Genomic DNA, 26,528 nt, shown 5'->3' with positions numbered 1-26,528 from the left:
TTCAGTATACAGAACTTCCTGTGGGAAGTAATGAGGTGAAGGCAAGAAATAAAATATTACGGATTCGCCATGCCTTTAAGTATTATTTTCTGTCACACTTTTGCAGTGTTTCGCTTGCTTAATTCCAACTGTACGCTGTCACTGAGCTGTCTGCAGCGGAGCCCGGGTCTCAGTTGTGCATTATTCCTTCTAATCTGGGTTACCTTGCGCTTGTCAAGATAAGTTTATTCCACTGTCAGCTTAATTGTCTGGCTTTTCTCTGGCCCTTTGGGGTTTGGCACTTTCCTGCAGTCTTGATTAACTTGCATCGTTTGGTGCCACCCATCATGTATGGCTCTTCCCTGGCTGCTCTCTTCTGGAGGTGTGATTTGGCCCATGTCTCTGTGTAATAAAGGACGCTGATGTGGGGTTTGGGCGGGTTTCTTCAGTACTGAAGTTTTTTAGTACTTGGTTGGGGGAGGTTAGTGGGGAGTAAATGAAGGAAGATGGGCTCTAGGACCACTCAGCTCTCCTCAGTTAGGCTCTGGCTTTGATGCACCCCTGGAGGAACCGTTTCCTTCTGCTGGCATTACCAGAAACCTGCTGAGGGTAAATTTGCCCTCTTTCCACCATCACAGCAGGCTGGGTGGCTTTTTAGGGTGCCTTCCAAGCTGCCTCTCCAGGCTCCTGTAGCGGGGTCCCTCTGAGATGCTGTCACTGTCTCTGAAGCGTTCATGTAACAGTGATTTTTTTCTTTGCCTGGACAAAGACAGCAAATGCATTGACTTCAGTGACTGTCAGGTTACATCTTTTCGATTCAGCGTGTTTCTCTGGTTCTTTTTAAACACTTTCATTAATTCTGATTTCAAACAGCTTGTAAGGCGGACTGAGCTGTAATTTTCAAGATCGTGCCTGAGCATTTCCAACTCCTCCCTTTAGCTGGCTTGGATGGAAAATTGAGTATTTTTGCCTGGTAAGTTTTGAATAACTCAAAGATTGAATGTTCTTGCAAACTGGAGGTCTGGAAAATGGCAGAGACAAGCTACGCATCTCGAGTGCTGAGCCCGGATCATGCTGCCTGTAATATCCCCATTAGCTACCAGCTGCACAGTGGGTGAGAAGTTATTGGGGCAGTGAATTTATTTTTGTGTGTTCAGTTTGGGATTTGTTCCTTTTGAACAAATGGGATTTGTTCCTTTTGAAAGTAAGGTTCCTGCCTGTAAGCTGCTGGTGTGTTTCGGAGTCCCTTGTCCGGGTTCCCAGATGTGTCGTCCCTTTTCATTGGTATTCCACAAGGGTGTGTGGCCGCTCACAGGGAATGCCAGCCGCAGGGCTCGGCCCCCCCGGAAGAGGCGAGAGCCAGCACAAAAGTGCTGCATTTTAGCACGAGCTGAACGTAAAAATTAGATTACCTGCACCCTTCCTTGTGAAAAAGGCTGCTGTGCTCTGAAGTAATTAAAAAAAAGAAAAACAAGTAAAAGATCCATTTTGTGAAAGGACATAGAAATGTCCTTCCATGAACCTGTCCTTAGGCTTGCACAAAATCAGATCCTTTTTCTCTAATAAGGCACTTAAGTAACCTTAAATGAAGGTTAATGCTCCATTAGATTTCTATCAGTTATGTTAGAGAGAGAAATGCTTTGGGCACAGGCATATTGATCTTCTATGTCAAACAATAGGAAAAATGGGTTACTTTTTACTAGTCCAGCTGCAAAAATGCATATTTGAATCAAGTAAATCCTTGTTTTATTGAGTCTCTCTTGGGGATCTGTGTGCACAGGTGAATTGTCCAAAGTGAATACGTTAAGTCAGCCTTAAACCCTGCGGTATGTGAGAATCCACATCGCTCCTCGCGTCCCATTTTAGTATAATATTATCACCTGTTCTTCAAATTCAGATGTCTGTGTAAGATCCTTTTATTGCCTAAAAAGAGAAGACAAGCCAAGCTGGTAGGGTTTCAGCTTCTGTTCTAGCAAGTACCGCCTAGCAAGCGCCTGAGGAGTTGTTGTCCCTGTTGGGGTATCTTGGCAGTATTTATAGTTAGATCCCTGGTACTGGCTCAGAAACGCATTTCAGGGAGGTTGGGGCAGCTGTTGGCATTGGGTTAATGAAATCCAAGTGGCTGCTTTGTGTAAGAGGTTTGCTATGTATAAATATACATAATGTTTGTATAATTCCTTTGCCCGTATACTTTCAGTTTCTTTCACCCAGCTCAGCTGTGGGAATAACAGAGCTGCTTAGCAACTTCTGCACTTCTCTGACTGGTGTGGTGACATTTCTCTCCTTCCCCTCTGCTTTCGGGTCTCTTCTGTGCCGGCAAGCTGTCAAGCCTTTCCATTGCCTTGCCACATGCAGTTGCCGATGCAGGGGCCAGGGTGGCGTTGGTGACACAAAGCCTTCCGATTCCGTACCAAAATGGCGTACGTTTTGGTACAATCTCGTACACAAATCTCTTACCTTGGGGGGGGGGGGGGGGGGGTCCTTGATGAGGGGCGCCCTTGATGGCCTTAGCAGCAGTCAGCGTTGCCGATAAGCTTACGCAAAGTCGAAGTTATCTTGTTTTATACTGAAAATATACACACATAAAATATATATTGCTCTAACCAAAGTTCTTTCACATACTTAGATGATGTTCCAGTTTGGCCAGAGGTGCTGGCTGACAGGAAAGCTGCTTTTCCAGCAGCGTGCGTGCGTGCATGGTTTCCAGCCGGGCGGCTCTGGTCTGGCCATGCAGGTGCAGAGTCCCGACCCCGGTGCGGGTCTCAGACCCCCGCCAGGAGTTGCGTGCAGTGATCCCGGGACTGGCCGGTGTTACAGAGGAACTCCTATGGGGATGGGGATGGCCGTGTCGTAAATGGGAAAGCCTAACGTTTATTGCACGACAAAAGAACATGGTGAGGGAGTGTCATGTTATGGTACAGTATTTATTAGGAAGGAAGCAGAAATTTCCAGGCAGAACATGCTAACCTTCTTTGGTTTTATGCTTTACAGCATATTTTTGAAGCCTGTACATTGAGGCTGCTTCTCTTTTAGCAAAGAGATGAAAAATGGAAACCCTGTCAATTAAAGAGTTGATTTTTATCCATATACTGTCATTCTTACAACCAGATGATGGTCTCTGGGAAGATGCTCCACACTTTGTTCCCTGGTGCTGGTATCTTCTCATCCCATTGTAGGATGAGGTGCAGCTGTGGGTTCACAGAAGCCCTTTGTGTGCAGAATGGCACTTCTCTCCAGGTCATCCTTCACCAAGCCTCAATGAAACAAATATTGTATCCGTCCCTGCTCTTTTTTAGCCCTCGTGTTGATGTTCTGGATTTAGTCTTTCAAGTTTCAAAGATCCGAATTTCACCATGATGAAGTAGGGTTTATTTATGAGCATCCAGCACATGCTGGATGATTCACTGTACATGACAAAACAGTGACTATTCTTTATATAATTTCCTAATTATCAAAAGTGTGATTGAAGATAAACAAGGTGAAAAGAGAAGAATCCTGTTTGTTAGATTCTGGGGTTTTCTGCTGTCTATCCTAATGACACTTCTGCAGTAGACACTTCCAATTAGTCTGTTTAAAGTAACAATTGGAAGTGCTCACCTACATTATTGTAATTCAGTTGCTCAGAATATGCATGTAATGTGGTGATGGAAAAATACAGTAACACTGACTGAAGACTTTATGGTGATTGGTGCATATCACTCTTGAAGCTGATTTTCATGAGACTGTTTATCAGTTGTCTGGCATTGTATAATTTACGGGTACTATAAATGACGCCAGCATTTACAATTCCCATGTTTTGAGGGCAGGATCTGCCAGAAGTTAATGCCATGCTAGGAAACTAGGCTCAGTTATATGGTGTTTCTTACAAATGGTATCAAATTGACTTCCAGTTACAAGCTCCTTGCTCAGCTATGGCCGTCCATGTTCACTTGCTTGTCAGGAAGGTGCACGATCAACTGTTGGAGGAGCGGAGCAGAGGGCAGTAGTTAGATTTCCCCATCCCTCCCCTCCATCCCACTGCCACTTTTCTTAAAAAATAAAAAGTCCAAATTCAATGCATTTTGAATTTAGACTCAAAATTGCTTTCCTAACATAATAAAAACATATCTAAGATAGCCTGTCTGCTGTGAGAATTCACAAATTTGTTTCTTTTTCTAATTTTAAAAAGAAATCCTTCTCACCCAGGAAGCTAAAAGGGAGAGAGGAAGACTATAACGATATTGCAGGATTTATTCCCAGGAAAGCAGCTGCTATTTTCATGTGCAAAAAAGCTAAGTGGGGGAGTAAGGGACCGATGAGCTTAACATTTTACAGCTGTTGGTTGGCTACATTTTAATGCTGGCTCCAGGTGCTTTGAAGTTTCACTGTCCTGGGGAGCCACAGAGCCTGGCTCCACAATGTGGTCCTGCACCGAGACCCGCTGGGCACGGTGAGGGTGGAGGAGATTCAGCTTGCTGAGTGATTGCCCTTAATCCTTTCTGGGCATAAAGAGGGAAATAACAACAAAAGGAAGAATGAGCAAAGATATAAATGAAATTTAACCAACACAACATGACTTTTGCAACATAGTAAAGTTGCCAGGGCTAAATGCTTTGAGATGAGTCCCTAAGGAAGATAAGACAGCTTTGGGTAGGGCTATACAGCACCCTTTTAGGGCGGGTATCAAAATAATCCCAAAGCAATGCTATGCTTTTGAGTCCAAGCACTGTTTAAATGCAACAGTTTTCTGAAGTTTCTGCACCAGTATTGACAGTAAGTCAAAATAATTTTTGTGAAGGTGATGTCTGCTAAGGCAGTGTTAGAAGTTCTTTGGGGCTTATGTGGAGAGCACATGTTGTTCCTTGCGCTGGCTGCAGTATATAACAACTAATGTGCTGCAGGTCCTGATGCATTGGCCATTGAGCTGGAAGAGGAGCAGTAGTTGAGCATTTGTATAATAAAGGAATCAAAAGCAAAGCTCAGTATGGGCCGAAGGAAAAAGAGCCCAGATAGCCCCGTGAGAAGGGAGGCCTGCCAGGAGGGTGGCAGAAGAAATCAGAAAATATTCCTGAATCAGGGTTGTCCTTGTGGTGTCAAGATGGTGAAAAAGGTGCAGCAGGTGAGATTTCCCCACGTCTTGGGTGTGAACGGGCGGCACTGCTTTGCCTTTTCTTCCCATCAACTTTCTCTGCCTGGGTGAGTGCTTTCTGGCACTCTGCGAAGCTTCAGTGCTCTCAGGTGTCCACGCTGCGATATTTTGGCATGGGTTATCCACCAGCGTTACAGTCCTGTATTTTTCTGGCAGCTCAATTCATACAAAAAGCTCTCTTACGCATCAGTTCCTACTGATTGCACTTACGGTATAGGGAACCTTTTTCAAGAATTTATTACACATTTCTTCTCTGCTCCTGCAGGTCAGCAGAATGTATGATGTCATACAGTCTGTATGACTTTCTCTCCTTGCTTCAACTCCTGTGAGGCTCTAATGTTTTCAGCTGTTTTTTTCCTTCCTATTCATATACAAGTTTGGCAGAAAAATCACTGTAAGAGCTCAAATGTGTGGCCGGGTGAGTGTGAGGGGGCGTGGGAGAACACTTCATTTGCCGTTTGCTTTCAGGATTATTTCCTCTAATTTGTTCATGCTCTGTTATATACCTTTCACAACTGCAGGCATCATGCCAGCAATTCAGCTCCCTGCCTTTGAAAACTTCATGGTCTCGCAGCCAGACAGCTACTGCTGCTCCTCCTTAGACGCGCTGTGCTCCATCTGCCATGTGGAGGGGGTCAGGAGCATTACTCGAAATGCCTTTGAATGGGTCTCGGTCCTCGAGTCATTTCCAGTTTTAGTTTTCAGTAGCAAATAGCAGTGATTAATTTATTTAAAAATCAAAACCACAGAGTTGCTGCTGTGTGCATGCAGGAGTCACTGCCATGGCATATGCATGCATTGATGCTTCCCTGAAGATCTGCTGACCTGGAGGGTTGCAACGCTGTTACACAGAAGTGGTTTCAGACCAGCTCTGCATCAGCTGCTGGTTAATCCTAAATCCTGCCTGGCTGCATTTCAAAGCAGCAGCTAGATCAATTGCTTTTAAAAACTTTTGATTGGATCAACTGCAAATAGCTTTGAATTCAGCCAAAATGAGCCATTGCAAAGAGGAGTCGAGTCTGGGCGCAGAGTAATGTGACCTTGATGTCCTGGTAAGCTGGAATGGCAGAAGTTCTGCTCACGCTGCTGGGACCAAGCGTCCCTTAAAGAGGGGACAACGCGGGCAGCTGGGAGCAGACGTGCATTAGGAGTTGGAAGCTGCTGGGCGACAGCACCCAAACCAAACCGGACTTTCTCAAAGGGGTATGGTGCCCTTGCCCTAGCTGCCCTTCTCCTCAGGGCTGCAGGTGTTTTGCCGAGCTGGCATTCATGGGCAAAGTGTAAATGCTGGCACAGTCGTTCTTAAACCTCCTCTGTAGCCAGCGCTGCTCTGTAAGTAATATTCTGCATGGGCTTTGGTTTAAGGAAATACAAGCAACATCTAGAGAACGTTCACGTGACTAAGTAGAAAATTGTGTGTGGCATGTTTTCCCTAAAATTTCTAATGGTAAGAACTGAATTTGTTTGAAACAATTTTTCTGAGATAAAATAGATCCCTAGGCTGGGGGTGAAGGCACAGGAGCACCGAGTAGAGTATGAGATTCTGAGTAGGAGACAGCTGCCTATACGCAGAAATTTAATGCGGTCACTTTAGCGGGAACATAACATCAGACCAAAGTACAGGGTAGGTTGGCAGCAACCTGAATAAGATGCAAGTTGGGGCAGAGTGGCTTGAAAGCTGTGCAGAGGAAAAGGATCTGGGGGTGCTGGTCGATGCTTGCCTGAACATGAGCTGGCAGTGTGCCCAGGTGGCCAAGAGGGCCAGCAGCATCCTGGCTGGTATCAGGAACAGTGCAGCCAGCAGGGCTAGGGAGGTGATTGTTCCCCTGTACTCAGCTCTGGTGAGGCCGCACCTCGAGTACTGTGTTCAGTTTTGGGCCCCTCACTACAAGGACATCGAGGCCCTGGAACGTGTCCAGAGAAGGGCCTGGAACACAAGTCCTGTGAGGAGTGGCTGAGGGAACTGGGGTTGTTTAGTCTGGGGAAGAGGAGGCTCGGGGAAGACCTCATTGCTCTATGCAACTCCCTGAAAGGAAGGTGTGGGGAGCTGGGGGTTGGCTTCTTCTCACAGGTAGCTAGTGATAGGACTAGAGGGAATGGCCTCAAGTTGTGCCAGGGGAGGAAATGAGGAGACATTTCTTCTCAGAAAGAGTGGTCAGGCATTGGAACGGGTTGCCCAGGGAGCTGTTGGAGTCACCGTCCCTGGGGGTGTTCAAGGAAAGGTTGGACGTAGTGCTTAGGGACATGGTTTAGTGGGTGATATTGGTAGTAGGGTGGTGGTTGGACCAGATGATCTTGAAGGCCTCTTCTAGCCTTAATGATTCTACATGCATTTTCGGGAATTTTTGAGGGAACACCCAGTTGCTGAACACCAGTTGGAACACCAGTTAACTGACTCAAGGGGACTTTTGCTTGCAGAGCTGTTAGGATACCAACAGATCAAGGGGTCCAAAGGAGGGCAAGACCCGGAAAGCGTGCGGTTACAGCTAATTGAATCAGAGAATCAGAAATCCTAGCGCTTAAAAAAAATGCACCCTGGTCCATGGGAACTACTTTTTATCTAAAGCAAGAATGTGTACAAGTATCAAACCTGCCATTATCAGTTAATGGCAAGATTCCTCTGACGCTATGCTGGAGAGCGCTGCGGCATTAACCAAGGCTTGCCAGCAACGTGTGCAGCTGGACGTGCATCCCCAGCAACTGGTGGGAAGAGGGCAGAGGGAATTTAGGAGGGCAAAGTGGCTTTTTCCCTGTGTGGTTACTATCCCTCAAGGTTTTTCTCCAAACCAAGCGTTTTTGTTGCTGCTGCTGCTACAGATATAGTATCATTTTATTTTAGTTTAATCCTAAATGATGTGGTTGATTGGCTAGGTGTAATAGTTGCATCTTTAAATTGTTTTTAATTAGGCAAAGCAAGAGGAATTTTCAAAAGTGAAATGATGTTCAGACCCGTGCTTAGATGTGTACAGAACATGGCAAAAATCACTGTTCCCATACCTCAGGGCTTTCTCTTATATCTTGCTCAGTAAACCATATCTTGCTTTTAAGCCATGAAGACAGAAATGAAATTAAATAGGAGAGCTGAGCTTATTCTTGGTTTTCTTTATACTTTAGAGGCGCTTGGGCACCCTACCCATTACAGTGGAGATGATGGTTAGATAGCAGGAAACTCACGTAATAAGAAGAATTGAAACTGTTTTTTCTGTAGTCCTGCTTAGTATCCCCCATTGCACGTGCGCGCTTAGCTGGAATGAGATCACTAGCAGTCTGTTTCTGAAATCCCTTTGGAAGTAAATTACAAAACCTTTCTTCCCTGAAACTTGAGTTTTAGAAAGTGACCTCAGGCCATCAACTGTCAATGGAAAAGGTCTTGTTGCCTTTAATCAGGTGCCTCAAGCTGTGTTGTATTGGTTTTTCAATCAGCTAGCTCTGACTGTAACCTGAAGGAAGTACTGTGTAATGGACTGAGATACTGCAGAAACCCACCAGCTCTGAAATAGGCTCTGAATGTCTTTGATAGCAAAACGCCATACCTGAATGCGTTCTCTGTTGTGGAAGGGTCTCCACTGCAATTCTGTAATGACTTCATAGCAGATGTAGCAATTGCTCACAGAGAAGTGGGAAGTGCAGCTTAATTTCCGTGTACTCCTTCTTTTAATGAAAAGGGTTTGTTTTCTGCAAAGGACAAGAATGTAGGATAAAAGTCCTGATTCTTTGCAAATCCTGGGAGAGTAACAGCATCTACTGCGGTAAAGGGAGCTGTAGCACTGGGACAGATGTGGAAAAGGAAACAGCTGTACAGGTGAAATACGCTGTACGACACGCTTACTTTCTCACCAGAAACATACTGTCTCCTGGGTGTTTTTCCCAGCCCATAGTCTTGCAAAGTCTCGTCCATCTTCAATATTTTGTGTGTTATTTTTTTACCCCTCTTTCTAGGAGAATTATTTAGATGTTTGAACCACATTTTCTAATGGTGGTGGTAATCTTCCTGTTGCTTCTTCTAAGGTGTTTGGGGTTTTGAAAAACAACAGAAAAAAAATTAATTAACTTTACATAGAAAAAGCAAAAGCTGTAGGTCCTGTGACTTGCTCCTGGGTAGCAGGGCTTTTCCCGTTGCTGCCACTTGAACCCACCCCATATGAACTCAGAGCAAGATTGCGATGCGATTCCCCTTTCCTTTCTCATTTCTATTTTACTGTGCATGAAATGTCATCCCAGGGGCTCACTACTACTATTTGCCCTTATGAGACTGAATGGGGAGCAAACACTCCCACAAGTACCACATTGCTGTCGAGAGCTGTTCTGTATGGAAAACACTTGTTGCTTTCACATATCAGAACTACGCATTGGAGAAATGCCGATTGCCAAAAAAAAAAAAAAAAGACAAAAAAACCAACAAACAAACCAAAAAAACACTAATTTTTCACACAAAAGTGGTAATATTAGCCTCAGTGGGACAAAGTCTGTCTTATAATAACCTGGTGATGCTAATTATTAGCATTCATTCAAGCCAGGACCTCCCTGCTAGGAAAAGCCAGGTAAGTGAGCTTATGTGTTTTTTCTGTCCAATCTCTTCAGCTGTCAAGTCACAGTCTTCTTGTTTGTCCTTTGCAATGTGACTGGTTAAACTATCATTTATGCTGAGCATGGCTTCGCAAGAGAGGATACACGCAAAGTGTATTTCAAATGTCAATTCCACCTCCGTCCGACTGACTGGCTGGGTTTGGTTAGTTTGTTGATGGTATTTTTAGTGCAGGTCGAGTAAAATGCTATACAAACATGGTGTGCTTTCTCTTTGTTTCCTCGTGCATTATTAATTTTATAGCACTGCACTCATTCTTTTTCTTTTCAGCAAGATTACCACTGCATTCGCCCAGCTGGCCAGAACAGCATGTTTCCAATATGGTACTAAAATGCAGGAATAAGCACAGGAATTTTGCATCATGGGGCAAACGGTTCATGGAAAGGACAAAATGTTTAATTTCATGGCTAGTAATATCAGCAGGCAGTGGGAGTACATTGTGGCCGTGTGCTCAAAGGAACAGAGCATCACTACTCACTCTTCCTTTTTTCCTGACTTTTCTTTTTCCCTTCCTGCCTCTGCAAGGCGTTGCTCCAGCATCTGCCACCCTTGTTCTCCTGTAGCCTTACCCCTCTCATTTAGTAATTCATGGGCTTAATTTTCAATATTGCTTTGCTATCCACCAGCAATGCTGGCTTGAATAATTTGAAGAAGGAGGAAGAGAGCTTCTGTGTGGTTTTTTTCTTCTTCTTCCTCCCTTAGGCCATTGGTGCACTTCAAAGGCAAAAGTTCTCTCTTTTTGGCTCAAAAATGTCTTTTGGCAGTTGAAAAACAATTAAAAAAAGCCATCGTTTGTGGCACAGGTGGGTGAGGGTAGCTGAAGAAGAGGGATATCGTAGTGGAGGGACTGTGGTACTAACCTCCAACAGCCCTTGTGGAATGCAAATTCAGAAGACGGTACTGGTCTCTTTGATTAGAAAAAATAACTTGAAAGCCAAGTAGACCTATTTCTTATAAGAAATACGTATAATTAAGAGCAGTAAGTTAAATCCTTGGGTTCTGCCTGGACTAGGCTGTGTTATAGGAAAAGTTAGGGTGGTTTTCCTGTGTAGCTTAGTTTTTTTTTTTTCACAGCTGCACAAAGCTCATTGCTTTGATCTCTTTGGCTTTGTGAAATTTTAACCCAATTTCCTGTGTGGTCAGCACAGAAAGAAGCTTGTAGATATATCTGCAACCTGAAGAAGACGAAAGATTGGTTATCTCAATGAAAAAACAAACAAACAAACAAAAAAAAAACCACCTCTGGTAATAGAAGAATAAACATTCATTTAATGCAAAACACTGGACATCCTCCATCTGATATCAGGGAATTGCTTAAGGTTTCCAGTGGCAATATCTACCCTAATAATGAGCTCCCCTTTTGAAAGCACTCGGATGAAACTTGGGGACCAAATGCAGCATCTGAGAGTCAGTACAGCCACCTTCTCTTGACCTGCACCGAAGATGTTAATAGTAAAGCTGCCACATTTTATTTGGGGGTGGTGTAGACGCTTTTGATCTGTCTAAGAGGTTTTTCTCACCAGCATTTTGCAGATCAGAGCTTGTAAATTGCCTCTCAAATCTTGATAATTAATGATGGTGGGTGGTGAACATGAGTGGCAAATGGTTGGAGGTTTTCTTGCGCTTTTTATTCTAAAATCTGTATGCCCCCAAAACGCTTGGGAAGACAAAAGGGAAAACTATATTTGAGAAGAAGTGGGGGAGGGGGCCACGTGGATGCGTTATTCCGCTGCCGTTTCAAGTGCTGCATCTCCAAAACAATCAGCGGGCAGCCCACTGGGTGGGGACCAGCACCTCATTTTGGAGCAATTCCCGAACCTTGCCACTGCTGGGACAGGAAAGGCTGAAGAGAGCTAGAGTGTCACGGATTTTGTCTCTTCTGTAGAATTAATGCTGATTTTCTTTGCAGCGTCATCTGTCTTGCTGCACTGTATTAATGCTTGTCCCAGCAATGCACCTGGATATGTGTGTGGGAGATCGTTTCGGAAGAGCTTTCTTAGCCCTATTTATTGGCACCAGAAGTTGCCGCCCAGTATCCAAGTGTTATTTATGTGTATTTCTTTTCAGACACTGTTGTGATTACTGTTAGTGCAAAAGATAAAAACTTTCAGTTCCCGTATTTGTGATGCTTCTCTTCCATCACAGCCTGCCTTCCAATGGGGCCGTATTTTTAGGAGGGCGGGTGTGTGCTACCAAGGTACCGCAGGAGATGTGGCTGGGGACGGTTTTTCCTTCCTTCCCCAAAGAGCTTTAGCCTGAGGTGTTCTTGTTCTGCGCTGCTTTGCTCCCTTTCCCTTCTGCAGCAGCTGGTCGTGGGTGACAGGGCCATCGCCCTCCTGGGCACTAATCAGTGATTAAGGCAAAACCTTTTCTAACATTTTTCACTGTTTTCCCTTATCTGCCCTTTTGCAGAGGCAAAGCCCTGGAGATGAATAATCCCTGCTGTAACTGAGATGTCTACACAGTGCTGCAGCTTGCTCTGTGCTCTTTAATTTTCTGCACGCTTGGTGCTTATGTAGCCCCCCCAAAACATCCCCTGCCCCAAACCAGCGCAGCAGCACGTGATGAAGTGCGCGTGGTTTATGTCGCCGAGCGGCTGCTCGCCCTGGTGGATGTCAGGGCACGGGGGGGAACAGACAGAGGAGGTGGGACCCGGGTAGCTGAATGAGTGTTTCGGTAACGCCGCTCTGATGTTCCTTGGTAGAGGCTCTGGCTTTACAGTGTGATGTTTAGCTGCTCCCTTAAAAACTCTCTTCTTCAAGTAAATTTGCATCGTCTAAGAAAACAAGCACTACATGTGGCTTCGCAGATCAGGTAGCTGTTCCCCTTCCCAGTCTGCTGTTCCTCCTCCGTCTCCCACACCTGCACACACCTCCTCCTCAGCAGGAGCTCAAATCCCACACGTGGCAGTGCAGTTTGACAGCCCGCTCCATGCACCGACTGCTCGGGGACACGCGGAGCGATGCTGAGAACTAGCTGGCTCTTAGCAGGGCCGTGGCTCTGTCTGTGCTTCTGCCAGGCAGACTGCAGGCAGCTTGGAGAAGGGCCTCGGCCACTGCTTGAGCAAGCAGAGAGCTTCCCTAGGCTAATCCTGGCTGCTCCTGCGAAACCTAGGTTTTCGCTGAAAAAACATACGTAACCTTATAGGGCAAAACAATACGTACATTTCTTGCAGGAGGGAAGGCAGCTCCTCAAGGAGGTCTGCTCGCTCCCTCCCACGGATGCCAGCGGGGTGCCGCTGAGCACTGGGAGCTGAGGGAGGAGAGAAGGATGGGAGAACGGGAAGGTTGTGCTCAGGGCGTATATCTGGGAGGAAGGGTGGAAAAAAAAGGATGAGAGGCAGGATGCTGTCACACAGAACAATGTGCGTGGAGGGCTGGCTGCAGGGAACAGGGACTGGGTGCATCGGAGTAGCTGTAAACTAGCTTTTTTTCTCCTCTCTTTTATTTCATGTGACATCTGGGTTCTTTAGGGAGCGTTATTCTGTCTTAAAATGGGCATCGTTGCCTTTTTGAGAGGCAGAGGTTTTACGGATCTGGTAGAGTAATGATCACATAGGAAAAAGATAATACAGCTGGCTGTCCTCTTTCACATCTATTAACATAAGATCTTTCATTGATTTAGGGGGTTATTTTCTCTGAACACTTGCAATTAGCAGCTCTTAATCACCAAAACACTTTCTTAGGAATCTGGCTTAATGGGTAGATTGTTTAAAGGGGTAGGAGAAGCAAATATTGCCAGTTTCTTATAATCTTCTTTCAAAAAAAAGAAAAAATAAAAAGAAAAGCACTCTGTGGGAATAGCTGGGTGGGTGGGAAACATATCTGTGTGTGGCTTGCTTTCTTCTAGCCCCAGGTTAAAGAGAAGGGCTGGAAGGGACTTCAGGATTGACTCCACCCATATGGTACTGATAGATATTACTGAATATATTTTAAAAATGTAGGAGAATGAAGACAGCCTGTGCTTTCATACTCCTCAAACCCCATTATTTTGCTTTCTTGAAGCACTGCATTTAGCGGTTCCATGTTGTCAATATGTGTAGTTCAATATTTTTCTCTCTTATGCTGTCTTTTAGGTAAAAGTCTCTTGACAACCACGCAGGAAGGTGGATTATTTTTAAAACAATGAGCATGCGTCTCTAGACATGATTTGTGGTTCAGTCCAGCTGGAGCTGTCTGAATGAAGCTATGGGCTGTGCGTCAGCCAAGCATGTTTCTACTGTTCAAAATGAAGAGGAAACTCAGAAGGGGAAAAACTATCAGAACGGCGATGTGTTTGGTGGTAAGTGGTGTGGGATTTTACCTTTCTCCAACATCACAAATGGTCTGGAAGGTATTTTGGGGAGTCTTAACCTTTCACAAAATAGAAAGGGAAATATTAGACTAAATCACAATAATAATGCACTTGGACCCTTCAAGGGATAGTGCCGTGATAGCTGAAATAGAGGTTGGGGTGAAATCCTTAGTGGCAGATTAACCTTCTGAGTGACGTACAGTACTGCACTGCCTTTAACTTCTCAAGTACTAGGATAGTTCAAAGACGGCCGATTGCACAACACCCCTATGTTTATATATATGTCTGTGTGTATATATTTGTCATTAGGTGCCAAAATGCTTGACTCATCTACTAAAAACAAAGTAAAGTAAAAAAAAAATCAGTAAGAGAATTCCCTAGTACTATTGTTCCGTAAAGCAATAAAACACTAATGCTGGAATCCTGTAGCAAACAAGGTTTGAAGGTACAGGGAGACTGGAAATACCCTTCTGGGAAGGAGTCAGTGGTACTGCGAGGCTGGGAGTGTGGCACGGAAACTGCCCGGCACTGTGTGGGCAGAGGTCTCTGGTCAGGGTCTTATCACAGGCACTTACGCATCGGGAAAGGAAAAGTCGTCTGTAGATAAAATGTATGGTCAACTGCAGGATTATTTCTCCAGATTCTGATAGTACAGGCTAAGTAGTTTTTAGATAATGATCTAAATAGTAATGTAGTTTTTAAAATATTAGGAACCGTCTGGAAGATTATTCAGAAATGAGAGTTCTAGTTCTGCCCAGATACTTATCTGAAAACTCCTTACTGTGACTACAGCAACTTGGTACTGTTCTTAAAATAGGTGTATTGCTACTGAGTATGCCAAACTTCTCTTCTCTGGTGTTTTTTATAGCAATTGTTTGTGCAGAAGTGGGTATGACACATCTAGCAGCAAAAAATACCTCCCCTTAATTTCAAAAGCAATGATATTTTACTTTTTCAATCTTTCTGGGGGCTGGCTTGCTCCCAGCAATTGATCCCAAAGTAAGAATACCCGAAGTATTATTCTGAAGAGAAACAAATTGTTCAGGAAGCTTCAAGCCTAAACTGCATGTTATTTTCCCACGTGTGCTCCTTCATGAGCCTGAAGGATGCCAGTTTTGGAACTGAGTTCAGTATGTTAGTTTTATTTAAAACAGGCTTTAAGTGCTGTCATGAACAAAAAGCTCTCTTAGTTTCTGAAAGGAATTTGAGTCGATATTTTAGCTACTATTTAGCAATGGAGCAGTTTTGGCAATATGTGTCTCAGCATTATTATTAGTATTTTTAAACTACCAGAAGATCCTAACTTTAATGACAAGAAACCTAAAGTAACTTCTGGAGGCAGAAGATCAAGAAGACTGAAGGGATTTAAAGAATTGCCACTTTGCAGAGCTGGACTGGTGTCAGCGGTATCATTTAGCTGTTCTGGGATCCTTCTGAGGACTGTTAATCTTCCCTATTTTACAGAAATCTGCAATACCAGAAATGCTACCTGCAGTCATCTATTTTCTGGTACATGTTTTAGTTTAGGTACGCAGTTTGCGATAGTTAAAGATCCAGTTGAGCGACGGATCCTCTTTTAGCAGAGTTTACTTACCATTGGTGTCTGGGACTCGTTGATTTGTTGAGTGGCAACCAGAGTGGGCACAGAAGTTGCGTTTCGTCCTTGCTGCTGAGGGACAGACTCCAGCTCAGGAACTGGATGAATAAGAAAGGTGAGCTGGAGGTGCCTGGCTTTACTGCTATCCTTTTGGGACCTATAAATGATCACCAGGAAGCTTAGATGCCCGGCTGGAAGTGGCATGTTTCATGCGTATCATGCCTTGCATAGTTCCCAAACAGGATTTTTGATGTAAAGATAGAGGCAAGAAAATTACACTTAAGATTGTTTTTATCGTACTTGTTAACAGTCTTCTGGACTTGCCAAATGCCTAGAGATTTATCGTAGGAGACAGTACTATTCCTAATCCCCAGTAGTGGGGAAATTGTAGTGGCTAATTGCATTGTTTGGTATAAGGTAGGTCTGACAGCCCAGAGTATTCTGCCTGCTTCATTTTCTATTAAACTTTCCTGTCGTGAGACCTGAATTCCACGTAACATATCTGCAGTTATTCTGTAAGTCATCAAGGAGGAAGTCACTCAGCGCTGTGTCAGAGGGCTCTCACAACCACCTCCCTGCAAGGAGAGAGCATAGTCGCGCTGGATTTGAACAGGTGATTGCAGCTAGGATGATAGAGCTTAGCAGAATAAGTTCCCAGATATATGGGAGGGTGCAGAGAGTCAACAAAGGGTAGAGAACACTGCAATACTTCCATCATGCTTTTCCCCATCCACTGCCAGGTGCCAAAATCTACTGAATGTTTCCTTGCTTACTGCTTGGAAGGGACAGAAGTGTCTCATCCAGCCAGTGGCCAAGAGCAGAGCATCTCTACAGCCTGTAGGGATTAAATTTTAATTGCGGAACAACTAAGCAAGACCAAGGTGAGTGGCAGAGAACTCAGATGGAACAAGAAGGTAACAGAAAGAGAATTAATTAGAGTCAGTTGGTAAGAAAAGTAGTTTTGTGGTAGGAGTCAGCGAAGTAAAAGAAATAGAGATGGCAGGTGAGGGGGGAAGGTGGTTGACGTAGTGACAGTGTTGATAAAGTCCTGCAAAATTAGTATGCATGTCATCTGCAGCGCTCACATCTGGGGACTAATCTGACATAAAGCACCTATGCAAAAGTGGCAAGTATGAGCCTTGTGCTCACAGTAGCGAGGGTTGCCTCAGATGACTTGTAACTGGAGGAAATCCTGAAGCACTTGGAACAGCAAGGATGGGATTCAAGGAAAATACCTTGGTGCTGGTGCTACCTTCCCTCATCTGAAAGACGTGGCATACAGTGTATTGCCCCTCGCTGCTTGCCTCGCATCTGAGATGGAACAGGTACTCTTCTTTCTTCTTTGAACATCATCTGCAGACAAATTGCAAAAAGAGTCAATAGTAAGGACTGTGCTTTCCACCCTGCTTTTGCATTAAGTAGGTCATTTTGAATGAGGAGAGAGATGAAAATACTTGATTTGGTTCTCACCAGTTCTGCTCTTACCTTTGCCTTAGGCTGCTGGGAGTGTTTTTGCCACTTAAGGATTTTTGTAATGCATGGTTGAAAGAAAGCAAGAGCCACAAAGCTGGAAAAACTTCTAGCTTTTACACACACCATCCTTTTCCGCAAGTGGGTGCTCTGACAAGCAGATGTTCCTGTGATCTTCTGTGAGCTCTGTCTCCTCTGGTTCTCAAGAGCTTTCTCACTTTGCTCCGCTGCTATAACTGTGGCTTCACAATAGCAAGAAGACCTACCTACCAAGGAATGAACGAGATGGCCGTCACTGCCATCGCAGCTGTTTTTCAGGTAGGCAATGAGAACTGCTGGTGCCAGCCTACAGTGATGCCAAGCGTGTGGCTGCTCCATACCATCTCTGCTGCCAAGGTTGAATATGATGACCTCTTTTCAGAGGTCAGAGAAGAAGGGGGTTAGTCATAGCCTGGGGTTAGTAGGTTCCAGCATGTTACTGATGGAAAAGAGACGTAGCTAGAATGAGGATGTTTGCTGGGGTAAGTGGAGAAGACCTGTGTGGCTGTAGCTAAAGATGGATTCTTGCTGAGAACAAGGTCTGCTGTGTGTGTAGTGGAGGCTGGGAAATATCCTTCATTGTCTGAACTGAAGAAGGCATTGAGGCAGTCTCAGAGCTGTGTAAGTGGTGATGTCTCCAGGCTTCTCATTTTAGGTAAGCTCTAAGTCATGGAACAGGATTTCATGGGAAAGGAAGGGTGGAAAGGACATCAGTAACTGCTATGCAGCTTTTTGCCCTCTGTGCCTTGGATAACAATCCTCTCCTCACATTGCAGAACTTCCCAGAAAGAGCATCGTTACTGTGTAGGCAGTTTTGCCTTCCATTGCTGTGAACATACTTCCAGTCCTTCCACGCTTTCTCCTCTTCCTTTCAGGGCAGAAGCAGGCAGAGAAGCCATGCAGGCATTGCTAGTGCCAGCGAGGCTGCAGCTTTGCCCTCTGCCTTTTTGTTGCCACTCAACTTGCATGCCGTGAGCCTTGTATTTGCTCTGCAGCCCTCCCTCTGAGCCCTCCAAAGGTGGCCTGTTTAGAAGATCACTTAACATTTCCAAAGCTGTCCTCAGGGGTTGGAATGTTTGTCTTATGGTTAATCCAACCTTCTGCAGAAGAAAAGGAGACAGTTACCAGGTGTACTATGTCTGGATTTTCATTTTTTCCTGGCCAGTGGGTTTTGCTTGACTGTAGGTGACACTGGATCCAGGGAACATTTTCTGAGCTGCTCAGAGTGGTGCAGTTTACAGCTTTTGCTCTTCCTCAGAGCCTCTGAATGCTTTTTCCTTGTTTCACTGCTGGTGGTTGGTTGTAGCCAAGTCTAATGACTATTGGAGAGATCAACACTTCCGTGAGGGCTTTTTTTGGACTTCCGAAAGTCACTGCAGGTTATGATTATGCTCCAGTGCCTTATTTCTTCCCCAGCTTTTAACGTTCTTTTCAATTGAGGAGACACATTGAGCCAGGTGTTCACGTTTGAATCCCTCATGTTCAAAACCAAGAAACGCACCACGAAACCCATGAATTCTGTAAGAACAAATTCTGGTTAACTGCAAACAAAACATTAAAATTTCTGTTTCATCCCAAACTGTAGAAGGCACCCTGCATTTTGTTGTAATGTATATTTAAATAATTGAGTTAGCGGGCCTATCAAAGGAGATGTTCTAGAGAAGATTGAATATAATATGATTATTATGCCTTGTTGGTCTCTAATGACTTTAAAGTCCCTCTAATAAGGATAGTAATAATAAATCTTCATTTATTCATCATTTTACTTCAAAGCTGATTTCCGGAGCAATACATAAGAACTGTAATACTGTAAATACCAGTGAAGAACAACATGTCATGATAGAGCTTTGAGCGTTGTTGATTTCAGGATATGTTTTAATAATGTAACATCTCTTGTAGATTAGATTTTATGTGCTCCTTTTTAAAAAAGATCATGTGATGTTCATTAGGGTAGGAGTAATTATTGACGTAATTTTTGTGTAAGAAAATAACTGGTAATGTGATGTGTTGTGGTAAAAACAACTTTAGAATCTGTTCATTAATCTTGGAGTCTAATCCAGATGTTTATATGGAGCTCCTGGGCACTTTGCAGAAGTGAGAGTAAACATGGCAGGGAGGAATCTTATGGCAAATTGGTAATATCAGTGCTGCAATTGTCAGATAGGATTTCTATTACTAGCAGCAGCTCCAATTGCTAAACCAGTCTAAATAAAGCTGAACGCAAAGCACAATAGTATTTAAACCAATTTATCTCAGAACAACAGGGACGTTGCAAGAACAGGAAATCTTTAGCACTGAGGTATGATAATGAGATTGAAAAACTGATTGATGAACATATGCCCTGAATGGTGGCAGTCAGTCTGCAGTGTCAGGAAAGCAGTGACCCACCTGGCAGGGAGGGCTCCCTCCTCTGCCCAGATGGAGGAGTTCAGCTCAGCCACCCAGAGGTGCTGCTCTGGAGCTGCTCTAACTGAGCTGGAAGGAGGTATCTTTGCTTAGGTTCTTGTTCACCTGTGCCACAGATTAAAACCCAAAGACTTTTTCAACTCATCATGATTTTTTCTTGCTACCTGTGTGTTTTACAGCTTTGTCGCACTCCTGATAAACTCTGCTTTGCTTGTTTCCGTCCTCGTGTCTGCCCTGTCTCATCCGTGTGGGCATCTCTGCCCACTGCCGCATACAGCAGAGCTCTGACTTAATAATTGAGTTTGAATGGAGTGCTGAAAGATGGTAAAATAACTGAAACTTTTAAAACATACCCACTGTACACAGGAAGAGAAATTTGAGGCTGGACTTACCTTTCCTAAATATACATCATTTCCCCCAAAAATCTTGTGCCTGAACTTCTGTAGAGATTAGTTTGTTTTGAAGGCTCTTTCCTTGATTGGCAGGACTAGAAGCATCATCTTACCCAAAGCTTAGTCTCAGATTGTTGTTTGGGACACTTGTTGTTTGCTGGCCTGTGAGCCCAGCAGACTGTTCAGATGTCCTTAATTAATGAGAGAGAACTTCCCATGCCTGTCTTTCTCCATCCAGCTCTTGTGCGTACAGTTCTGCAGATGGTCTTCCACACATTGGAAGCTCTTAAGTAGTGAAGCTTTGAGATAAAAACTGCAGTGAGAAAAATGTATTAGAAGCATTTTCAGTGAATAATACCTTCCTATTACCTCTTTCTTTCCCTCAACTGTCAGAAAAAAATGGTAAAGTTGAGAATGAGATTTATTTTTTTTTTCTGACCAAGCTGTCTTTTGTTGTGGCCGCCCATACTGAACTGAAACTGCCTAGAAAGAAGTAGCTTAAGGAACATAACTTCTGTCATTTTAGCCATGAATGCATGCCATGATCATGAGGTCCTTCTGCACTAGGCTTCACACAGACCCGCAGCTCACTCTGCCTGGCAGCATTTATTTTATTGACTATCTTGATCAGCTGATTAGCACTCAGTGAGTAATTGCTGCAGCTCATTTGTCTGTCCTGACATGCTTCTGCAATGTCAGACCTTACTTGTTTTAGGAACAGTAGTGATTATACATAAAGGGACCAGCACCATGCAGTGTCCTAATACCGAAGTAGATATTTTGAGACAATAACTTCTAAAGACATTTCAAACATGAACAAGTGCATCTGGTACAACCACAGGTGCTCACTCCAGCGGCGCTGAATTCTGCACTGCATGGAGGTGAGTGGCACGTTCTCTGAAAACCTGGTCTCAGGGGACAGAGGTGCAAAACCTTAAATATCACTGTGCATTTTAAAGGAGGAGGTTTTCATTGCTTAAATTCAAATTCCAGCTGAGCTCCCGAAAGGGTAACTTTCATGTTGTTTGTGATTTCAGCAGCTCGTGTTGTAAAGTAGCTCTTGCTTACATGTTTGAAAGACCAGAAAAAGCAGCTGAGTGTATTGCAGCGTAGGGCTGAGGTACATTGCAGTATGTGAGCATCTTCCAGAATTACACTGGACTTTTTTTTTATTATTAATTTTAGAAGAACTGTTGCTGAAGAACAAATTCCAAACACATGGTAAGGTAGAGCGTCTCTTTTGAATAAAATTGTATTTATTAGTTTAACAACAACTTTGTTTTTATCCATACTGTTCTAACCTGATTTCATGACAGTCTGGTTTCTTATCTAAGTAAACATGAGTCAGTATTAAACGCATCTGTTTCAGGAAGTGAGCGAGAAAAATAAAACAAAAAAATCTTTCAGTGGGAAATGCAATAACATATTTATCTAGACTTATGGTGTATTTGTTTAACTAGGACAACACCCTTAACAAGTCAATAATTTACTATTTTATTTCTACAAGGAAGCAACAAGGTTTAAAAAAAATTCAAAACAAAACCAAATCCTGCCATCATATTTTTTTCTAGAGACCTATTAGCGATCAGCGCTTGCAAAGAAAGCATTTTCCCCATCAATGCAATCTGTGTTTTCTTCTTTTGTGAATAAAGCTGGCTCATCTTTATAGCCCTTTTGTAATGGACACTGCTTTTGCAATGTGAGGAAGAAGTTCTTCTGGGCTTTGGGTATCACAATGGCTAGTAGTAAAACAAGCTCTTCATCCTGCTCCAGCAAGTAAAGGTAGAGAGAAATGTGTAAAGAATATATAAAGAGCCTTCCGTGGAAGGTGTAATGGGCTAGCATCTCTCTGGGAGCAGCAGCGGGGTTCTCTGACGAGGGTTGATGAGCTGGGAGTCGAGGGTGACCCCAGTGCTCCCAGTGTCCTCACTGGTGGGGTGAAGTCCCATGGGGCTTGCGCACAGTGCAGAGCTGGATGCAGGTTTTGTTGGCAGTCCCAGGCAGCAAAGCAGGGCTGGGGTCCGGCCGGGGAGCGCAGTGAGGAGCAGCAGGAGGCGAGGCTGGAGACAGGGCTGAGGACAAGCTAGGGTCTGTCCAGGAGATAAGGTACCTCCAGTGGGGGGTTGAGATCCCTCCAGCAGGCAGAAGCAGAGGCAGGACAGGAGACAGGCACACCGCTCAAGTACTGAAGGCCACAGCTTGAGCCAAAAATGAAGTTCCTGGATCTGTGGGCAGAAGGTGCGAGCGAGGTCTTAGGGGAGGCTGGCCATGGCCTCCTAAATACACTCAGGGCCCTGACAACATTGAACAGCTTTACGCGATGACTGTGGTTGAACTAGCTCTCCCTTCTCCTACACCTCCCTTTCTGTTTTTGCTTGTGAGTGGAGCAGTGTTGGTCTGGAGGTCCTCAGGGATGAGGTCCAAGACAATGAGTCCTGTAGGCTCCAGGATGATAGCTTGCCACTTCTGCCAGGGTTGGTTTTCAGCTTCTAGCTTCCCTGATCCAGCTGTGATGAAAACTGGCTCAGAAGTCACAGTAGAGTAGCTCCTTAAATACCCAGCTGTTGGAAAATGACTTAGTTGTACTGTGTTCTGCTGCTGTAAATCACCTCAGTGAAGACATGGGCAGCAGTCGAAGGCATTCCTTGGTCAGGTACAGTAATTCCTGTGCAACCCAACTTTAGTGGTAGCAGTGGGGTTCCCCTCCAGGAAGGGTTAAGGAACCTCTCCCCACCCTACAGGGCTGTGCACGCGATGGTAGGTAACTTCTGCTTTGATGGGACACTGGGGTCAGTCAAGACTGGGCATGACCGGTGAGCAATTGTCTGACTGGGCAAAGCCATATCACACTTTTTATGCAGACCTTCTCTAGTACAGTTACTATTTCTTACCTATTTTGCAGCAATGCCGGGGTTTCCAGGCTGAAGTCTGGGTACCGTGGCATTGGCATAGCACGCATGTAATCATGCCCAGCACCTTTGGCAGGGATTTATTATATAAAGAGAGAAGATGACCAAAAGGTGGAGAAACAGTTGTTAACCCCATTTTGAGGGGAGGGATGAATCACAGGCAGGTCGTAACTTCCCCACTTCTTAATTAAATGTAAGCTTTCACCTTCTGCAATCTGCACGCTGGTGTCACAGCACCTGAAGGAATGCCCATGAAGCTCTGCAAGCAGTGGATACATGGACAGAGTTTTGGTCTTGAAAATGCCCCATCTCACAAGCTGTTTAGCTCCACAAATAGTATGGTCAAAGTTGAATAGACACAGAGTGCATGGTGTATGCATTTCACAATTGCATGAGTGTACTATAAATAGGGACATACATTCACCTTTAATATTTGCTAGGAAGAAGCTGCGATGCATTTTCTGGCAGCCTTGGTGCAGAAGGAAAACATTTTATTTTCTGTTACAGACAAACTTATTTTTTACTTTATCTTTTAAGACAAAACTCTTAGTATTTATTGCCTACCAGTAGGTAGAAATGAGAAAAATCACAGTAAAAAGGCCACTGTTCTTGCAGCCTTCCTTTTGTCATTTTCCAAGCACTGTAATTCTTGGCCACAAAGAAAATAAAAACCAAATACTGCAATTTGTCCAGGAAAACCCCAGTCTGGGGGAAAATCCTCCAGTTTACCGGGTAAGCCTCAGGCCTGGTGAAGCTGCCCGAATGTGTATGCACTTCAGCAACTTGAGACCCTAATTTTATAGTAGGAGTGTCGGCTAACAGAAATAACTACCAAATCCAAGAAAAAGATAACGAATAGGTGAGTATTTGTGTACTCTAGCATACACAGACACAGGTTAGTTGCTGTGAAAATTTAGTTTCTCCAGAGGCTCCCGAAATCTTGCATTGCCTTGTGTTCTCAGACTACTGTGAAACATCTGCTTGCTAAAGGAGGAGACATTTTTCCACTGGGTGATTCTCCAAAGCACTGAACCCTCCTGGCTATTTCAGGTAAATGGTGTAACCCAGTACATCGTCCTGGTCTGAGGCCCCTTTGTCTTGAACTTGCACCAAAAAGCATAGGAAATGTTCTGATTGCTGCCTGGTGAGCAGTCAGCGAACAAAACCAGTGGGTTTTGGCATGCCCTGCCATGTGTCTTTTGTTCTTATTGGTACAAGGCAGGGCTCTGGCAAACAGGATCAGGTTTAGGGTGCACTTAAATTCTGTATTTCCCTTCCACTCTTCCAGCGGGAGCTCTGTGAGGGGCTACTTGGGGGAAGTTTTTTTGGTTTATTTTGTGGAAGTCTCCTAAGCTGTATTCATGGTTGTATTCATTGAAATTACATGCATTTTATCTCTTGTTTTTTGACTTCAAATATATATTGAATTTCTAACTGTAGGAACTGGAAGGATATTGAGATATTTTTAGGATGAAAGTGTTTGACTAATACGAGCACTCTAAGCACACACTTCCTATTTTGATTTTTTTAGCTATTATTTAAAAACTCCCTTTTCTTATACTTTTTTTTTTTTCCCCACCCAATCATTTGCACTTCCAGCATCCCCTAAATGTGTGTGCTTATGTATTATTGGCATGTAGCAGCTTCAATTTGATTTCAAGGAAGCAGGCAGCGGGGCAGCGAATGGGACCAGTGCTTCCAGTCTCACCGGCAGGTTACGTGCAAGCGATGGCGGTAAGGACAAGGGAGGAGATCAGTAACAGCACAAGGTGGTGTGGAAGAGCACTTGCGTCTTGGTATGGAGAACTGAGAGCTGATTTGTGACTTGGCACATGTGGTGTTACACAAGCCCGTGGGACTGTATGTCTCCTGCAACTGCATGGTTGGTCCCTTGTGCTACTGCAGCTTCCTTAGGGTGGCCCCTTTGTTATCATCACCTGTTGAAGGTTGCACCTCCTTGGGTGGTGGTACATGATTGCTTTTGGGGCTTTAGATAAAACCTTGCAAGGTGGGTGCTGCTGGGGAGAGTGGACATCTTTCAGAGATAACAGATTATCTCTGAACACTGCAACAAGGATAAAATATTAATCTCTGCGACAGGTTAATTTTGTAGCTCATCAGATGGCCTGCAATAAAGTAATCTAATTAACTTTTGTATCTTTTGCATCTGGAAATGTGTGCTGTATTTTATAAATTAAGTTTTCATTAGTCCCCCCTCCCGTTTTGGTTTACAGAAGTACCAGCGATGAGGAGACGTTGGTGCTCCTCGTGAATCTTCAGGACGTGGCTGGTCCTGGATAATCATTCTGGCCTTTTCATAATGCAATTAGTAAAATTAAATAGCCGTGGATTTACAAATACTCTTTCTGAGGTACATGAGCAGTGAGAATATGATAGACTAATATTAATAGAAGAAAGCTCTAAGCCAGGATGGATGTGAAAATAGATTCTAAGCCATACGTTGTGGGACAACAATCTTGTCTGATAGCTGACTGATTGAGAATGACATTACCTCTTAAGAAAAGACAAACCAACACTTTATTGACAAGGAAACTGAAGACGCTTTGTCATGTATTTGCAATGACAGGAAATGTGTAATTTTGCATGGTTTTATTCCTATTTTGTCAAGGAAGTCTTGGGGCTGCACAGTTCAGGGAAGGTTTTTGGTATGCAACAGTGGAGACTCCAGGAGGGCTGTAAGGAGCCGGTACCTCCATTGCTGTACAGCATCTGCATCTCCTCCAAGACACAGGTTTTGTCACTGCTACCTACAGATTTGCTTGTCTTGTGTCTCATAGTTGGATTGCTGCTCACCAAGTATATTGTGAACTCAGAAACTTTCCTAAGGCTTACAGTAGTTACCATAGCGCAGTTCGATTTGTGATGTGTGAAAGTCGCCCAGTTGTGTCCCCTTGTTTCTGAACTGCTGTGACCTCCGAGTTGTTTAATCACCAAGGTGTTTTTTTTTTCCACCTATAAAATGAAGGCAGTGCCTGCCTGGCAGGAGTTTGAGGCTTTGCTTAGTGTTCACAAAGGGCTTTGAAAACCTGCTGTGAGAGGTGCTCTGGAAAACCTGTTGACGGATTCGAGGGTTTCTCTGTGCTCCGTACATCTGAGCTGTGGGTCTCAATATCACAGTAGGAAGTTTTAGCCCTTCTTTTATTGTAGTTTGTTATATTCCAAGGCAAAGTTTACTCCTTGCCCACTCATATTCCCTTTTTTCTCTCCCTTCCTCTGCTCCATAACTAAGAGGTTTATCAAAGTGAAGCCAATTCCTTAATCTTCTGCAGTTTGAGTGGTGCAGAGTTTTTTCTTCAGGGCAGGGCCACACAATTTACTTGGTCTTGCCAACCACCAAATCCATTTATGGTTTTTAAATGTAATGAGTGATTGGAAGTGAATTGCTGAACTTTCAGCTCCTGTAAGATGCACCAAGACCTTTCCTGGGTTGTCCCTGCGCTGCAACAGGGCTGTGGTCTGGTGGTGCCCTAGCAGAAAGTTGCAACCTCTATCTGAAAACCTGTCTACTGATTTCACCTGGATGGCAGTGTTTTTCAAGGCACCAACCCTTTGTTTTCCAGACGGCTGTTCCTTTAACATCTTTCCGCTTCTTGTTTCCTCTTCTGCTTTCATTTCTCAATTTGATCTTTTTAGTGGGCTAGATAATTGCATTTACTGCTTATCCTTCCTGCAGAGCACCGTAGTTATAATCTCTTTCACCTGAGAAATG

At 44.1% G+C, this 26,528-nt stretch overlaps 1 protein-coding gene across 3 annotated transcripts in view; it reads left to right on the top strand.

Moving 5' to 3' along the window:
• The window catches only part of C8H1orf21 (chromosome 8 C1orf21 homolog), a 108,774-nt gene that overhangs the window by 26,889 nt on the left and 55,357 nt on the right, over positions 1-26,528 (top strand). For all 3 annotated transcript variants that reach the window (XM_040566478.1, XM_040566476.1, XM_040566477.1), the window contains exon 2: positions 13,768-13,973. In XM_040566478.1, the coding sequence (XP_040422412.1) occupies positions 13,880-13,973 (94 nt within the window). In that variant the 5' untranslated portion in view covers positions 13,768-13,879. The remainder of the gene's footprint in view (positions 1-13,767; positions 13,974-26,528) is intronic.

The sequence above is a fragment of the Cygnus olor genome, chromosome 8 (genome assembly GCF_009769625.2).
Source record: "Cygnus olor isolate bCygOlo1 chromosome 8, bCygOlo1.pri.v2, whole genome shotgun sequence".
Classification (NCBI taxonomy): Eukaryota; Metazoa; Chordata; class Aves; order Anseriformes; family Anatidae; genus Cygnus; species Cygnus olor.
This window is presented reverse-complemented; position numbering and strand designations above follow the sequence as displayed.